Raw genomic sequence first — 18,833 nt, 5'->3', positions numbered from 1 at the left:
TTTGAGCTATAATAGCAAGTGAAGCAAGAATCGTCAACCCACAATTGCTAAACATGACTCAGTTTAGCTGGTGCGAGGAATAGAATGCCATAGTTTTTCAGCAAGAGATCATTCAAGATTTGTTTAAGAGATGCAAAATAAGATGAGCTTAGCTCAGGCGAATTCAAAGGCACGTGACTTGGATTCAGGTATTATTAACATGTTACATTGCTGATGAGCTGCCCTTTGGGCAGCATGGTAGCACAGTGGGTAGCACTATTGCTTCACAGCGCCAGGGAACGGCGTTTGATTCCCAGCTTGGGTCACTGTTGGGAGTATGCACGTTCTCCCAGTGTCTGGATGGGTTTCCTCGGGTGCTCTGGTTTCCTCCCACAAAGTTCTGAAAGACGTGCTGGTTAGATGAATTGGACATTCTGAATTTTCCCACAAGTGTACCTGAACAGTGTGGCGACTAGGGGATTTTCACAGCAACTTCATTGCAGTGTTAATGTAAGTCTATTTGTGACACTAATAAAGATTATTATTACTCAATGCTGGCCCTTGAGGAATAAGGGTTACAAACCTTTCCATTATACACTTCTAATAAAAATGTAAACACATCTCCCTGACAACACAAGGCTCGAGAGACTAGTTGCACTGAATCTGACATCACATGAACGTTCATCTCAGAGTCGGACATGATCACCAAATGGAAGGATGACTAAACCGCGAGATCAGAGGATTACAAAGTTGACCATAACATTCATGTTCCCATCAAATAATTTCAAAAAGTGCAATTTATTTAGTGATAGCACACTCAAGAACCAGGAGTAATTTTTAAAGCTTTCCTGGACTTACTACACACCTTGGTGCAGCCCCGACACCTGCAGCAGAGGTGGAAGTAGCCTGCTGACTGCTACGTCCTGATGCCTTGGCAGATATCTGGTGGTGGCCTGAGCCCTAGGCTGATAAGGATCTTCTGCGCAGGAGCAGAAGTACCCATGGCAGTCTGCACTACCGGAGTGGGTGTAGGTACAAGTACAGGCATGAGCGGTTGCATACCCCAGGCTGTCTGGCTGACGTTCATCTTCCCTGTGGGTGCCCGAGGGCCCTGGCCGGACTCCTGCAGGAGATGGGGCATTTGGAAAGAGTTCAAGGTGCCTCATCCACATGTTGCCTACAGCCTGATGGTGCCCATCAGGGTGTGTGCCCATAGAGTGCAGGGCTAAGCGCAAATACAGCAAGACCCACAGGACCAAGGTCTTCATGGTGGACGCCAACCTTCCCATCGTGACCATGAGGCTTGTTTGTTGGAGCCACAACATCAAGCAGAACACAAAGGGATTCCTCCATTGTTTGCTCTAGTCTGCTGAGCAACTCAAATCTTTGCCAGCTGCTCATCCGCCTGTCAACGCATCTCCACTATTGAGAGAGCAGCCGCTTCCTGAGGTTCATCATCTGCCTGGGACTTGGCGGGTAGTTGCTCTCCAGCAGCCTTCTGAGTGCCGGAGACCTCAGTTGTTCCTGTAACCAGACAGTGAGGTGTACCCCAGAAAGTAAACTAGAGTCTAATCGAGAGCTCCGTCCCATTGAGGTATGCGTGTCTGCACTGGTGGAGGGTTAGCACTGCGATGGATCTTAGTGAGTCCCTTGTCCTCTAAAGGGGTGCGGACTGCTGCTCTGCTGCCAGGATGGCTGCGATCTGCTATTTCCCAGAAAATAGAGTTCTTGTGGATGAGCTTAAGCTATATTTCACAGTACATTTGACTCACTGAATGTCAGGAGTTGACTTAGTGATGGAGCGGTGATCCGTATTAGGTTATTGGGAGAGGCAGATCCCTGTCCTTCCCAGAAAGCATGGCTGCAGTCTCCTTAAATTCAGTGAGGATAACAATCCCTGCTATCATTCCCCCGGTCTTGGACTCGAATACACTTGATGTGCCCAGCTTGGCCCATATGAAGATGAAAGAAAGACATGCGATCAGAGGGATAGAGCAGAGGTTGCTAATGGTTGGGCGAGATATGTGAAGAGAGTAGCCATTTATGTCCATGAATCCATGATAAGAGATAAAGAGTGACTTGCCTTGCAAAGCGGGCGAGATCACTCACCCACTTCCTGCACCGTGTGGCGCTTCAGGCGCAGCTGATCTTCTGGGCAATGGCCTCCCTGGCCGAAGACGCAACATTCGGGTGATTCTTGGGAGCCATCCCTGGGGTAGAGGACATGTCTCTGCACCCGGACTCCACTGATCAAGATGTTGAGGGCCTGTGACTGAAGTAGGGCGCTGGTTCTTCTTTAGGCTGGAAGCCTTTTGCTTCTGGCTGGGCGACATCCTTTTCAGTATCCTGACGACAGGTGGGCTGGAGAGTGATAGAAGTGTACTGGACTGGAGTTTAAATATGGCATGAATCAGCTCCTGACTCGCAGGCGACAGACCGATACTCAGCTGTGCATAATTAACGAGGCTCAACAGTGGAATAAGCGATAGCATGGTTTTGAGAAGGGGAGGTCGTGCCTGACTAACTTGATCGAGTTTTCTGAAGAGGTAACAAAGATGATGGATGAGGAGAGGGCGCTGGATGTTGTTTACATGCATGCAGGTCCACAGATCTTTGAAGGTGGCAACACAAGTGGACAAGGTAGTCAAGTAAGCAAATGGTTTGATTGCCTTCATTGGACATTGAGGGAGTATAAAAACTGGCAAGTCATGCTACAGTTGTACAGAACCTTGGTGAGGCCGCACTTGGAATATTGTGCACAATTCTGGTCGCCACATTACCAGAAGGATGTGGAGTCTTTGGAGAGGGTGCAGAGGAGGTTAACCAGGATGTTGCCTGGTCTGGAGGGTGTTAGCTATGTGGAGAGGCTGAATAGACTTGGGACTGTTTTCATTCGAAAGACAGGGGTTGAGGGGTGACCTGATAAGAGGTCTACAAGATTAGGAGGAGCATGGATAGAGTGGATGGGCAGGCACTCTTTCCCAGGGTGGCGGGATTAGTCACCGGGGGCATAGGTTTCAGGTCCGTGGAGCAAAGTTTAGAGGAGATGTGCGAGGCAGGTTGTACGCAGAGGGTGGCGAGTGCCTGGAACGTGTGGCCAGGGGAGATTTTGGAAGCAGAAACATTAATGGCGTTCAAAAGGCATCTTGACAAACCCATGGAGAGGTTGGGTATAGAGGGATACGGCACAAGGAAGTGCTGAGGGTTTTGGCAAAGGTTGGTATCATGACCGGTACATGGAAGGCTTGGAGGGCCGAAGGGCCTATTCCTGTGCTGTGTTGTTCTTTGAAATGGAATTCCACCCTATATTTCGAATACCTCCCAGCATTTCCACAGTCTCGCTTCTCCATGACACCGGCAAGTCATCCTCAGAGGTCTTCTAGAATCCTTTTAAAAGACTTGTCAATTATTCCTCCGAATTGACTTCCAGAAACAAGGCACTCACTGGCAACTTCCTCAGTCTTTAAATTTCTACAAAATTCATCTCTTTAAATGGAAGATCAGTTTTCACCAGTATTCTACTCTCACATTCCTAACGTCACTGCTTTTTAAAATGACAGCAACTCTATTTTGCCCTCTTGGATAGAGACCCTCGGGAGAATCTGTATATCTATAGGGCTATAAAGCGAAGCTGAGCAGCATCTCCGGCAGCAACGCACCCCTACCCGAAGAACTCAATGCATTCTATGCTTGGTTCAAGCAGGAAACTATCGATCTGCTGTCGAGTGCCCCAGCAGCCCAAAACTCAGCCATACCGGAAGTCAGATCGGCCTTCCTGAACGTTGACCTAGCCAATGAAGCCAGGGAAAGAGCGCGAGGAGAGCGGCGGGAACAGTGAAAGAGCGCGAGGAGAGCGGCGGGGACACAGGATAAAAGAGCGCGAGGAGAGTGGCGGGGACACAGAGTAAAAGAGCGCGAGGAGAGCGGCGGAAAACAGTGAAGAGCGTACAGTGAAAGAGCGCGAGGAGAGCGGAGGGGACACAGTGAAAGAGCGCAAGGAGAGCGGCGGGGGCACAGGAGCATGAGGAGAGCGGCGGGGACACAGGATAAAAGAGCGCGAGGAGAGCGGTGGGGACACAGCTGCTGGAGAAGCAGCCTTCAGATTTTTTGGCGGGAGCAGTGGCCAGGGGTCTGTCGGAAAGGTAAGTTTACCTCTTTAAAAACTTACCTTGAAGAGTGAGATCACAGCAAAGCGGTGACCTGATTGGCTGGTAAGGAAGTCCAATTAGCAGTAGCTGGGAGAAGTTTAACTCTTCGTGTGTTGGTAAGTATTGTGATTGGTAAGTAAAATCTTTATTCCTTTCACTTATTCATTATTTCATATTATATTTGTAATCAGTTAAGGTAAAGTGTAAAAATGGCAGGAGGTCCCAGACCCGTGTTATGCTCTTCGTGCTCAATGTGGGAGTTCAGGGACGCGGCCAACGCCCCCAACTCCTTCATGTGCGGAAGGTGTGTCCAGCTGCAACTCTTGTTAGACCGCATGACGGCTCTGGAGCTGCGGATGGACTCACTTTGGAGCATCCGCGATACTGAGGAGGTCGTGGATAGCACGTTCAGTGAGTTGGTCACACCGTAGATTTGGATTGGTGAGGGAGACAGGGAATGGGTGACCAAAAGGCAGAGAAAGAGCAGGAAAGCAGTGCAAGTGGCCCCTGCGGTCATCTCCCTCCAAAACAGGTATACCGTTTTGGATACTGTTGGGAGAGATGACACACCACGGGAAGGCAGTAGTAGCCAGGCTCATGACACCGTGGCTGGCTCTGCTGCACAGAAGGGCGGGAAAAAGACTGGCTGGGTTATAGTCAGAGGGGATTCAATCGTAAGGGGAGTAGATAGGTGTTTCTGTGATCGAAAACGAGACTCCCAGGTGCACGGGTCAGGGATGTCTCAGATCGGCTGTAGGACATACTGAAGGGGGAGGGTGAACAGCCAGTTGTCGTGGTGCAAATAGGCACCAACGATATAGGTAACAAACGGGATGAGGTCCTTCAATCAGAATTTAGGGAGTTAGGAGAGAAGTTAAAAAGTAGGACCTCAAAAGGTATTAATCTCAGGATTGCTAGCAGTGCCACGAGACAGTCAGAGTAGAAATTCAAGAATAGTCAGAATGTATACGTGGTTTGAGAGATGGTGCAGGAGGGAGGGGTTCAGATTTTCAGGACATTGGAACCGGTTCTGGGGGCGGTGGGACCAATTACAAATCGGATGGTCTACACCTAGGCAGGACTGGAACCAATGTCCTAGGGGGTGCTTTTGCTAACACTGTTGGGGAGGTTTTAAACTAATGTGGCAGGGGGATGGGAACCAGATTAGGAAGTTAGAGGTCAGTAAAGAGGCAGCAACTAAAGCCAGTAAGGTACTAGATAATAAACCCATTGTGACTAAGGGGACGAGTCGACAGGCAAGAGATGACGAACGCAAATGGACAGGTGGTCTGAGGTGCATTTGTTTTAATGCGAGAAGTGTAGCAGGTAAGGCAGATGAATTTAGGGCTTGGATTAGTACCTGGGAATATGATATTATTGGTATTACTGAGACTTGGTTGAGGGAAGGGCAAGATGGCAACTAAATATCCCAGGGTATAGATGCTTCAGGAGGGATAGAGAGGGAGGGATAGAGAGGGAGGTAAAAGGGGTGGAGGAGTTGCATTACTGGTCAGAGATGACATTACAGCTGTGATTAAGGAGGGCATGATGGAGGATTCGAGCACTGATGCAATATGGGTAGAGCTAAGAAATAGGAAGAGTGCAGTAACATTGTTGGGACTTTGCTACAGGCCTCCCAAAAGCGAGCGTGAAGTAGAGGTACAAATATGTAGACAGATTATAGAAAAATGTAGGAGCAATAGGGTGGTCGTGATGGGAGATTTTAACTTCCCCACCATTGAATGGGACTCATGTAGTGTTGGAGGCGTAGATGGAGCAGAATTTGTAAGGAGCATCCAGGAGAGTTTTTTTTAGAGCATTATGTAAATAGTCCAACTCGGGAAGGGGCTATACTGGACCTGGTATTGGGGAATGATCCCGGCCAGGTGGTTGAAGTTTCAGTCGGTGATTACTTTGGGAATAGCGATCACAATTCCATAAGTTTCAGAATACTCATGGACAAAGACGAGAGTGGTCCGAAAGGAAGAGTGCTAAATTGGGGAAAGGCCAAGTATAACCAGATTCGGCAGGAGCTAGTGAATGTGGAATGGGAGCAGCTGTTTAAGGGTAAATTCACATTTGAAATGTGGAAGCTTTTTAAGGAAAGATGGATTAGAGTGCAGGACAGACATGACCCTGAGAAAATGAGGGATAGAAATGGCAAGATATGGGAACCATGGATGACGGGTGAAATTGTGAGACTAGCTAAGATGAAAAAGGAAGCATACGTAAGATCTAGGCGACTTAAAACTGATGAAGCTTAGGAGGAATATCGGGAAAGTAGGACAAATCTCAAACGCGCAATAAAGAGGGCTAAAAGGGGTCATGAAATATCTTTGGCTAACAGGGTTAAGGAAAATCCCAAAGTCTTTTATTTGTATATAAGGAGCAAGAGGGTAACTAAAGAAAGGATTGGCCCACTCAAAGACAAAAGAGGGAATTTAAGCGTGGAGTCAGAGGAAATGGGTGAGATTCCTAATGAGTACTTTGCATCGGTATTCACCAAGGAGAGGGACATGACGGATGTTGAGGCTAGGGGTGGATGTTTAAATACTCTTGGTCAAGTCGGCATAAGGAAGGGGGAAGTTTTGGGTATTCTAAAAGGCATTAAGGTGGACAAGTCCCCAGGTCCGGATGGGATTTATCCCAGGTTACTGACGGAAGCGAGGGACGAAATTGCTGGGGACTTAACAGATATCTTTGCAGCATCCTTGAGCACGGATGAGGTCCCCGAGGACTGGAGAAGTGCTAATGTTTGAGAAGGGTAGCAGGGATAACCCAGGGAATTATAGATCTGTGAGCTTGACGTCAGTGGTAGGCAAACTGTTGGAGAAGATACCGAGGGATAGGATCTATTCACATTTGGAAGAAAATAGACTTAGTGATAGACAGCATGGTTTTGTGCAGGGAAGGTCATGTCTTACAAACCTAGAGGAAGTGACACAGTTAATTGATGAGGGAAGGGCTGTAGATGTCATATACATGGACTTCAGTAAGGCATTTGATAAAGTTTCTCATGGCAGGTTGATGGAAAAAGTGAAGTCATATGGGGTTCAGGGTGTACCAGCTAGATGGATAAAGAACTGGCTGGGCAACAGGAGACAGAGAGTAGTGGTGGAAGGGAGTGTCTCAAAATGGAGAAAGGTGACTAGTGGTGTTTCACAGGGATCCGTGCTCGGACCACTATTGTTTGTGATATACATAAAAATGATCTGGGCGAAGGTATAGGTGGTCTGATTAGCAAGTTTGCAGATGATACTAAGATCGGTGGAGTTGCAGATAGCGAGGAGGACTGTCAGAAAATACAGCAAAATATAGATAGATTGGAGAGTTGGGCAGAGAAATAGCAGATGGAGTTCAATCCAGGCAAATGCGAGGTGAAGCATTTTGGAAGATCTAATTCAAGAGTGGACTATACAGTCAATGGAAGAGTCCTGGGGAAAATTGATGTACAGAGAGATCTGGGAGTTCAGGGTCCATTGTACCCTGAAGATGGCAACGCAGGTCGATAGAGTGGTCAAGAAGGCATACAGCATGCTTGCCTTCATCGGACGGGGTATTGAGTACAAGAGTCGGCAGGTCACGTTACAGTTGTATAGGACTTTGGTTAGGCCACATTTGGAATACTGCGTGCAGTTCTGGTCGCCACATTACCAGACGGATGTGGATGCTTTAGAGAGGGTGCAGAGGAGGTTCACCAGGATGTTGCCTGGTATGGAGGGTGCTAGCTATGAAGAAAGGTTGAGTAGATTAGGATTGTTTTCATTGGAAAGACGGAGGTTGTGGGGGGACCTGATTGAGGTCTACAAAATTATGAGGGGTATGGACAGGGTGGATAGCAACAAGCTTTTTCCAAGAGTGGGGGTGTCAATTACAAGGGGTCACGATTTCAAGGTGAGAGGGGGAAAGTTTAAGGGAGATGTGCGTGGAAAGTTTTTTTACGCAGAGGGTGGTGGGTGCCTGGAACGCTTTGCCAGCGGAGGTGGTAGAGGCAGGCACGATAGCATCATTCAAGATGCATCTAGACAGATATATGAACGGGCGGGGAACAGAGGGAAGTAGATCCTTGGAAAATAGACGACAGGTTTAGATAAAGGAACTGGATCGGCGCAGGCTGGGAGTGCCGAAGGGCCTTTCATGTGCTGTAATTTTCTTTGTTCTAAGCCAACATCCCATAAAAAAATTTTAAAGAAGGAAAGCAACACGAGTGCAGATAGTTTTATTCTATATTCCAGGACTGGGCCATTTCATAGCATGCAATGAAAACTATTATGGTGCTCAAAATCATTTGAGGTGCAAGGCTTTGGAATCTGAACTTGTTCTTTACTGTGAATCTTACCAGCTCCCTACTTAAAAACAATGAACATTTGTAAAGACTTTGAGGGGGGTGTAACTCATTACAGCATCTCCAGAAATATGGAGAAAGACATTCCCAGATTGCTATAACATTTTAATATCCACACTAAATATTCTGTTACCTTAATGAACTAGTAGAAAATGATTAAAAATGTACCATTTGTTGATCATTTCCTGAAGCTACTGGTGCATTAAAAACATGACTGCCAACATTGGTACTCACCCTTGTAACAGAAATCAATACCAGAAGGAAGTGGCTCATAGGCAGGTGCAAACAATGGGCCTTGGTGTTCCAGAAACATCCACTTTACACCATCCTCATAGTGTTCTTCTTCCCACCTGGTAACATGGAAGCAAAAAAGTTATAGGAGAGACCAACAGCAAATATTTTGCAATGAATAACAGAACTTACACGTTGGGTCTAATTCATTATTTTATTTAAAGGTATCATTCATACAGTACTGAGTCAAAGTTAGTATTTTTTTTTTTTAAATCTAGAAAGGTCACAGGAGTCAATGCCTTCATGACTCCAATGTGATGGCATCAGAAAAATCACATATTTGATCCTTATAAACTGTTGGATGTGTGTCTACCCCCTTCCCCAGCCAAAAAGATGCTCAATTTTATTCTGGACTCTCACAAACAATCTCTCCCCACATCCTCAAATTTAAGTACCGTTGTGGGTCATATGCAATCATGTTCCCTTAATGCTAAAAGATGGAACAAACGTCCAGAGAACCATGGATGCCAAGAGATGTACAGGATTGGGTAAGGAAAAAAAAGAGGCGCTCAAAACAGTGGAAGACCTAGAATAGTATAGAAAGTGCGGGTGGGTGGGTGGGGAGAAAGAGAGAGAGAGAGAGAGAGAGAGAGAGAGAGAGAGAGAGAGAGAGAGAGAGAGAGAGAGAGAGAGAGAGAGAGAGAGAGAGAGAGAGAGAGAGAGAGAGAGAGAGCACACACACGGGAAATTAAGAGGGGGCATGAAAAATCACTGGTGGAAAATTTCAAGTTGTTTTAGACGTATGTTAAAGGCAAGAGGGTAACCATGGAAAAAGTAGGAGCCATTTGGAACCAAAGTTGCAATCTATGTGGAGCTGGGCAGCAAGGTGGCGCAGTGGTTAGCATTGCTGCCTCACTGCGCCGAAGTCCCAGGTTCGATCCCGGTTCTGGGTCACTGTTCGAGTTTGCACATTCTCCCCGAGTTTGCGTGGGTTTCGCCCCCACAACCCAAAGATGTGCAGGGTAGGTGGATTGGTCACGCTAAAGTGCCCCTTAATTGGACAAAAATGAATTGGGTATTTAAATTTTTTTTTTTTTTTTTAAATCTGTATGTGGAGCTGGAAGACATGGGTGCCAGAGGACTCTATAAGACAGCTAATGTGGTATCATTATTCAAAAAGGGAAGTAAGGATGAACCAGGTAATTGCAGACAGTGAGTCTAACATCAGTCGTAAGAGAATTAATGGAAAAAATTGTGAGGTACAAAATTAATCTCCACTTGGAGAGGCAAGGATTAATTACAGATAGTTAGCTTGGCTGTGTCAGGGGAGAGGCAAGGATTAATTAGTGATGGTCAGCATGGCTTTGTCAGGGGGAAATCATTTCCAACAAATTTGATTGCATTTTTTTGTGGAGGCGATGAGGGGGGGGTACAGCTGATGTGGTCTACGTGGATTTCAGTAAGGCTTTTGACAAGGTCCCTCATGGGAGGCTGGTCAAGGAGGTAAACGTCTATGGGATCCAGGGCAATTTGGATTAATGGTGTATTCAGCAGCTCAGTGGCAGGCTCGATGGCACAGTGGTTAGCACTGCTGCCTCACAGCTCCAGGGTCCCTGGTTCAATTCTGGCCTCTGTGTGTGTGTGGGGTCTGCACGTTCTCCCAGTGTATGTGTGGGTTTTCTCCGGGTGTTCCGGTTTCCTCCCACAGTCCAAAGATGTGCAGGTTAGGTGGATTGGCCATGATAAAGTGCCCTTCAGTTAAGGTGGGGTTACGAGGAAGTGTGGGCTGTGGTGGGGTGCTCTTTCCAAGGGCCGGTGCAGACTCGATGGGCCAAATGGCCTCCTTCTGCACTGTAAATTCTGTTTGCATTTTCTCCATGTGTGTTTCCTCCTGGTGCTCCGGTTTCGTCCCACAGTCCAAAGATGTGCAGGTCGGGTGGAATGGCCATGCTAAATTGCCTCTGTCCAAAAAGGTTAGCTGGGGTTACTGGGATAGGGTGAAGACTTCTCTTCCCAAGGGCCGGTGAAGACTCGATGTGCCGGATGTCTCGTTCTGCACTGTAAATTCTATGATTCTATGATTTCTGGTGTTTTCCCACAAGCAGCCTTGTAGCTGAAAAAGGGCACTTCAAGACAACGATTGTGAAATGTCAGGCAGCTTGCACAGGCAAAGAAGTTGTCTAACATAATAATAATCTTTATTGTCACAAGTAGGCTTACATTTATACTGCAATGAAGTTACTTACTGTGAAAAGCCTGTAGACGCCACATTCCGGCACCTGTTTGGGTACACGGAGGGAGAATTCATATGACCAAATTACCTAACAGCACGTCTTTCGGGACTTGTGGGAGGAAACTGGAGCACTGGAGGAAATCCACGCAGGCACAGGGAGAAGGTTCAGACTCCGCACAGACAGTGACCCAAGACGGGAATTGAACCTGGGTTCCTGGCGCTGTGAAGCAACAGTGCTACTCAATGTGCTGCCCATGACAGCCTGTAGTGTTAACGTCTTCTAAATAAACCTCCCAAGGCCTACAGATTCAATCTTGAATTCACCACAAGATAAAAAATTGGGGCAGAGGGTTATGGTTTAAGGTTGTTTTTCTGACTGGAAGCCTGTGTCCAGTGGTGTACCGCAGGGATTGCTGCTGGATATCTTGCTGTTTGCAGTGGGGATTAAATGGAATTTAACCCTGTAAAGTGAGTGATTCGTTTTTTTGGGGAAAAACAATGAATGGTGGGACACTTGTCCAAAGATTCCTGAATGCAGGACAGGTAGATAAGATGGTTAAAAAGGCATTTGGGGTATTTGCTTTTAGCAGAGGCACAGAATACAACAGAAGGCAGGTTATGATGCAGCTGTATAAAACGTTTGTTAGGCCACAGCTAGAGTACGGTGTGCACTTCTGGTCACCATGCGATAGGAAAGATGTGATTGCACAAGAAAGGGAGATTCACCAGGATATTGTTTGGGCTGAAACATTTCAGCTGGGATTGTTTTCCTTAGAGCAGATAAAGCTGAAGGGGGACCTTATTTAGGTGTACAAAATTATGAGGGACATAGATAGAAAGGAACCATATCCCTTAATAGGCTAGTGCAAGCATGGTGTGCTGTAAAACTATTTTTAGTTTGTGGAAGATTTATTTTAAGTCAAGTCAAAAAGTGAAAGGAAGTACCACTGCGTACCATGTGTACTGATGGCAAAGAACAGACACCAAGAGGTCCTGCATACTCACAGCAACTGAAAGTTTCAACCTGCTGCGCCGCAAGGCATATTGTGGGTTTCAATATTCTCTGGTCGTTGTCTGTTCTTGTGATACTATTTAACAGATCAGTAACTACAAGTTAAAAAGAAGCCACAAGTACATCTGGTCCACCCACGTCGACACTGCCACCAAGAAAGCACCCATGCTTCCTATGGAAACTAAGGAAATTCAGCATGTCCACACTGACTCTTACCAACTTTTACAGGTGCACCATCGAAAGCATCCTATCTGGCTGCATCACAGCCTGGTACGGCAACTGCTCAGCCCAAGACCGCAAGAAACTTCAGAAAGTCACGAATACCGCCCAGTCCATCACACAAACCCACCTCCCATCCATTGACTCCATCTACATCTCCCGATGCCTGGGGAAAGCGGGCAGCATAATCAAAGATGCCTCCACCCGGCTTACTCACTCTTCCAACTTCTTCCATCGGGCAGGAGATACAAAAGTCTGAGAACACGCATGAACAGATTCAAAAACAGCTTCTTCCCAGTTGTTACCAGACTCCTAAACGACCCTCTTATGGACTGACCTGATTAATACTACATTCCTGTATGCTCCACCCGGTGTCTAGGTATTTACATTGTGTTGCCCTATTATGTATTTTCTTTTCATGTACTAAATGATCTGTTTGAGCTGCTCGCAGAAAAATACTTTTCACTGTACCTCGGCACACGTGACAATAAACAAACCCAATAAATAAGTATAGGAATTCATTTTTTGGTCTCCTTATCTCAGCAAAGATAAACTGGAATTGGAGGCACTCCACAGAAGGTTCAATAGGTTGATACTGGATTGGAGAATTTTATGAGAGGTTCAGCTTGTACTCGTTGGGGAGTTTAGAAAAATAAGCGGCAACCTCATTGAGACATACGATTCTCAGGGGGCTTAACAGGGTAGATGTTGAGGTGGTTTCTCCTTGTGGGGGAGTCTAGGACCAAAGGACATAATCTAGAGTAAGGGGTTGCTCACCTAAGACAGATGAGGAGAAATTTCTTCTCACAGAGGACAGAATCTGTGGAATTATTTACTGCAGAGGGATGTGCAGGCCTGTTCGTTAAAGGCTGAGACAGACATTCGCCTGCCCCCCCCCCCCCCCCAGCACTACAATATTTCTAATTCCCATGCCCTTTCCCCAAGCATTATGATATTTCTAATTTCCTTTAGAAAGGTAAGCGGGCAGCACAGTGACGCAGGAGTTAGCACTGCTGCCTTACGGCACCGAGGTCCCAGGTTCGATCCTGGCTCTGGGTCACTGTCTGTGTGGAGTTTGCACATTCTCCCAGTGTCTGGAGAATTTGGTTTCGCCTCCACAACCCAAAGATGTTCAGGGTAGGTGGATTGGCCAAGCCAAATTGCCCGTTATTTGGAAAAAAATGAATTGGGTGCTCTAAATTTATTTTTTAAAAAGGTAATTGAAACTGCTTTTACTATCTTTTCAGGTAGTGCATTCCAGATTATAACTTGTTTCAGTATTACCCCTATTACCTCAAATCTACTTACTGACCCTTCTATGAAAACCTTACCTACTCTATCACAACCATTATAATATTCAATGAAATTCTCTAACCGTTGCCGTTTGAAGAACAAATTGTAGCTCCTCTATTCTCTTCTCATAACTTAATTTAATTAAATATCCCTTTTACAGGCCTGGATACAACCTTCAAGCACCAGCCTATACTACTATGAGCAGTTATCTGCAGAATCAACTGTACAGTGGTCTAATTACGGGTCAAGTGGAAACAGGAACCCGGTTGTTTTAGAGCACTACAATGCCATTTGAGGGTTGCAATTGCCTTCACTATTTTCAGCAGCTTTCAATTAACAATTCAGTTCTTTAAAGTCTCACTTGCAAGAATATGGGCAAATTGAACACTGCATCAAAACACCTCTTCCCCAATTTATCATCTCTCTATTACCAGTCAATTAATCTCAACTGTAAGCTTAACACATTGCCAGGGTGAAAAAACCAAACATTTTAAGGTTTAACCAGCAATAAATAGCTTAAAACTCTGAAGACGGTTAGTCTTTTTATATTTTGAAACAAATCTCCTCCCATTCCATTAATTCCTATTTTATCTCACCTGACTACAGAATGAAGTTTCAACCTACCTCTTTACTGCAAACTCTGCTCTCTGAACAACTGAAAAAGTGCATCTTAAAGTCCTAACGAATGAATAGGTGTATTTTATGTTGGAATTACTAAAGGCTACTTTTGTCACAGTAGCCACACATCGAAACATTACAAAACACTATCCGACAGGAACTTGCTTTAAAACAAGTTAAAAATACTGTGAAACATTTGCTTCACTCGCTACTGCTTCATTTTGAACTTTCAACTTGGTAACCACTTCCTGTGGTCCTGCTATTTTTTCCTTCCCACATACAACAAAGTTGTGTACACGGATTGATCCTCAGATCAGCATAAAGCCTCACCAGCAAGAGCCTCCGTTCTTATTTGTGAAAGGAAACAGAGGGATTAAAAAAACAGGATAACACAGAGAAGGTAATAACAGCCTCACTTGTTAGTGAGGACTTCATAGTAAAAATAATACTATTCATCTTAATGGCAATGAGGTTCATAGAATTAGTTTAGAATTCTTGTTCTGTTACAAACTTACATTGGCAGTTTCTGAAACTCAGGAAAAATGTAGCCTCAGCGTGAAAATAGTTAATGCAATTAATTAAGGCGGCTAGGTGGTGAGCATCACACACACACACACACACACACACACACTTGGCTCCAGCCTGGGGATTTGGCTTTTGGCTCTTTTGACCTGTTTAATGGGTGTTTTTTAGGTGGAAATTGGTACAGTGTGACAGAATTAGATCCACCCTGTCGAGTGATATCTAGGGGGGAAAATACTAGACACAAAATCGGGGAAGGGATCTTCGCCCGATTCAGAAGTCTCTTGAACTTCAGAAGCAGAGAAAATAGCGTAGGTCTCTGTGGCATTGCTGCCCCCTCAGTGGATGATGTGGAGATGCCGGCGTTGGACTGGGGTGAGCACAGTAAGAAGTTTTACAACACCAGGTTAAAGTCCAACAGGTTTGTTTCGATGTCACTAGCTTTCGGAGCGCTGCTCCTTCCTCAGGTGAATGAAGAGGTATGTTCCAGAAACATATATATATATATATATATATATATATATAGACAGATTCAAAGGTGCCAGACAATGCTTGGAATGCGAGCATTACAGGTGATTACATCTTTACAGATCCAGAGATGGGGTAACCCCTGGTTAAAGAGGTGTGAATTGTGTCAAGCCAGGACAGTTGGTAGGATTTCGCAGGCCAGATGGTGGGGGATGAATGTAATGCGACATGAATCCCAGGTCCCAGTTGAGGCCGCACTCATGTGTGCGGGACTTGGCTATAAGCTTCTGCTCGGCGATTCTGCGTTATCGCGCGTCCTGAAGGCCGCCTTGGAGAACGCTTACCCGAAGATCAGAGGCTGAATGCCCTTGACTGCTGAAGTGTTCCCCGACTGGAAGGGAACATTCCTGCCTGGTGATTGTCGCGCAATGTCCGTTCATTCGTTGTCGCAGCGTCTGCATGGTCTCGCCAATGTACCACACTTCGGGACATCCTTTCCTGCAGCGTATGAGGTAGACAACGTTGGCCGAGTCCCACGAGTATGTACATTGGCGAGACCATGCAGACGCTGCGACAACGAATGAACGGACATCCAGTCGGGGAACACTTCAGCAGTCAAGGACATTCAGCCTCTGATCTCCGGGTAAGCGTTCTCCAAGGCGGCCTAAAGGACGCGCGACAACGCAGAATCGCAGAGCAGAAACTTGTAGCCAAGTTCCGCACACATGAGTGCGGCCTCAACCGGGGCCTGGGATTCATGTTGCATTACATTCATCCCCCACCATCTGGCCTGCGAAATCCTACCAACTATCCTGGCTTGACACAATTCACCCCTCTTTAACCTGGGGTTACCCCATCTCTGGATCTGGAAAGATTTAATCAACTGCTAATTCTCACATTCCAAGCATTGTCTGGCATCTTTGAATCTGTCTATATATATGTTTCTGGAACATACCCCTTCATTCACCTAAGGAAGGAGCAGCGCTCCGAAAGCTAGTTACATCGAAACAAACCTGTTGGACTTTAACCTGGTGTTGTAAAACTTCTTACTGCCCTCAGTGGATGACAGAGAAGGTGGAGTTCTTGTTGAGGGAATGCAAGAAGCAGCGACAAGCAGTTGCTGATGATTTGATGAAGGTATTTGAGGGGGCCATGGCACCTATTCGTGCAACCTTGGACAGATTGGATCAGCGGGTGGAGGTACATGGGACGATGATTAAGAAGGTGGAGGAGGCACTCAATGATCACAGTGATTGGGTTGTCTCATTGGAGGCAGAGATGGAGCTGTTGGTGGGGGAGCGAAAGGTGTTAATGACCAAATGACCTGGGGAACTACTCCAGATGTCAGAATTTAAAGGTTGTTGGTCTGCCGGAGGATCTGGAAGGTACAAGCGTCACGGACTACGTTTAAGACGCTTGGGAATTTGGTCTTTTGGATCGGACCCATTGATTGCTGAGACAGAAGCCCAGATCGGGGAAGCCACGACAAGCAATAATTGTCCGGTTCCATAGGTACTGGAGAAGGAGCAGGTCCTGAGACAGGTGAAGGGCACTAGTGTAGATGGAGGGCCATCCTATCCGAATACACCAAGATATCGGGGCAGAGTTGGCAAGAAGGTGCATGGTGTTCATAAGGCCAAGAGGTACCTCTACAGAAGCAACGTGCATTTTGGGATGGTGTACCCGGCTCATTTTAGTGTTACTGTCGAGACAGAGATTATTATTTTGTCTTGCCGGAGGAGGGGAACGACTTTGCTAATAAACATAGATTTGGCGGTGGGTGGCAAGAGAATTGAAGACTATGATTCTTTTTGTTTGAACATGTTTGAGTTCTCCGGTATTAAAAAAATTATATAATTTGTTTTGGTGTGTGGGATGGTTGTAAAGTGGGGGAGGGAGTGTTGTTGTAATGAAGAAGTTTGCTGGTTTGGGGATTGTTGGAACTATTGGAGGCAGAAGATTGAGGTGTGGTTTTCTGTTTTCTTCCTGGTATTTGGTTTTGGGGAGAAGGCAGGAGAATGGGGATGAGACAAATATCAGCCATGATTGAATAGCGGAGCAGAATCGATGGGCCGAGCGGCCTAATTCTGCTTCGATGTCTTGTGGTCTTACATTAAAGTTGGGTTTGGTGACTGTTACGGATACAAGTTTTCTTTAACCCTAGGTGGGAGTCAGCTGGCTAGCAAGTTTGCTAGTTAATGGGAGCAGAGTGGGGGAAATGTCTGAAACACACACACATTCTCATGTTCATCAGGATTGATTTTTTTTGTGTTGGGTAGATCTTCGATCCATAGGATCAGGGTACTCGGCGATAGTAATATCGGATCATGCCATACATTATGTGGATCTGTTGGAGCTGGGCCACTATGCGACCCCCGTAGAGGTTGGTCGCGGAAAATGTTTTTTACGAGCGGATATCCTTTGCCATTAGGGAGTATGTGGAGTTGAATAAGAATGGGGAGGTCTCACCCTCAAACACTCTGGGAAGCATTGAAGGCAGTCATTTTTTTTTTGGGGGGGGGGGGAAGAAGAGGAGATAATTTCATACAAGCTATATAGGGATAGATTTGGGAGGGTGGAGAGGCAGAGGATGGCGGTCTCTATTCTGGAGGTGGATTGCCAATATTAGAGTACCCCAATGCTGGAGCTTTTGGCAGAGAGAAGTTACAGATGGACTTGAGATGTTGCAAACAGGAAAGATGGTGAGCCAGCTTTGTCGCACGAGGGAAATGTTTTAGGAATATGGGGAGAAGGCCAGCCGCTTGTTAGCTCACCAGCTGAGGTGGTAGGATGCTTCCTGAGATAGTTCAGATCAGGGACTTGAATGGGGTGTTGGTTTCGGCCCCAGAGAAGGTCAATGAGGTGATTGAGACCTTTTACTGTGGGCTATATCAGTCTAAGCCTCTGGAAGAGGAGAAATTGACGATGGTACAATTTTTAGATGACCTTTCCAGAGGTGGAGCGAGATAGAAGGCAAGAGTTGGAGGCGCCGATTGGACAGGAACTCTGAGCTATATTCATCCAATGTAGACGGGTAAGGTATCAGGTCCGGATGGATTCCCGGTCTAGTTTTAGAAACAGTTTTCGATGTTGCTGGTTCCACTTATGTTGCTGCTGTTCAGTGATTCTTTGTCAGGTGGCGGTGGTAGTATTAGTCATCCTATCGCAGGCATCGATCTCCTTGATCTCAAAAAAGGACAAGGATCTCATGGAGTGTGGGTTGTACCAATCTTTTTCTCTGATAAATGTTCATGCAAAACTGTTGGCCTACGGTGATGGCAACTCGTTTAGAGTCTTGTCTTCCCGGGGTGGTTTTGTAAGAGCAAACAGGGTTTGTTAAGGGTCGACAACTGTTTAGGAGACTTTTGAATGTGGTGCAGCCACCCTCCTTGGTGGGCGAACCAGAGGTGATTGTTTTGATGGACAGGGATGTGTTTGGTTGGGTTAAGTGGAGGTACCGTTTTGAAGTTATATACCGATTTGGTTTTGGGACGAAATTTAGATCCTAGAATGTCTATACCAATGCCCTGGACTAGTGGTACTTTCGACTGAACAGGTGTATGAGGCTGGAGTGCCTATTATTCACTCTGTTTGCTTTAACAATCGAGCTGCTGGCTATTGCGCTTAGATAGTCTTCAAATGGAGGGGGAAGAGCATGGAGGGAGAAAGGATAGGATGTCCCCGTATGCGGACAGTTTGTACATTATGGATCGTCTCGGCAATGTGGGGAAATAATAGAGATGCTTAGGAAGTTTGGTTTCCTTC

The 18,833-nt window shown here is 46.1% G+C and overlaps 1 protein-coding gene across 1 annotated transcript in view; it reads right to left on the bottom strand.

The window, feature by feature from the left end:
• The window catches only part of LOC140385752 (DNA topoisomerase I, mitochondrial-like), a 211,882-nt gene that overhangs the window by 87,526 nt on the left and 105,523 nt on the right, over positions 1–18,833 (bottom strand). The window contains 1 exon segment of the mRNA XM_072468224.1: positions 8,707–8,822. Coding sequence (XP_072324325.1) covers positions 8,707–8,822 — 116 coding nt within the window.

This window comes from Scyliorhinus torazame, chromosome 11 (genome assembly GCF_047496885.1).
Source record: "Scyliorhinus torazame isolate Kashiwa2021f chromosome 11, sScyTor2.1, whole genome shotgun sequence".
In the NCBI taxonomy this organism is placed as follows: Eukaryota; Metazoa; Chordata; class Chondrichthyes; order Carcharhiniformes; family Scyliorhinidae; genus Scyliorhinus; species Scyliorhinus torazame.
The sequence above is the reverse complement of the archived record's forward strand: the minus strand, read 5'-3'. Positions and strand labels throughout refer to the sequence as shown.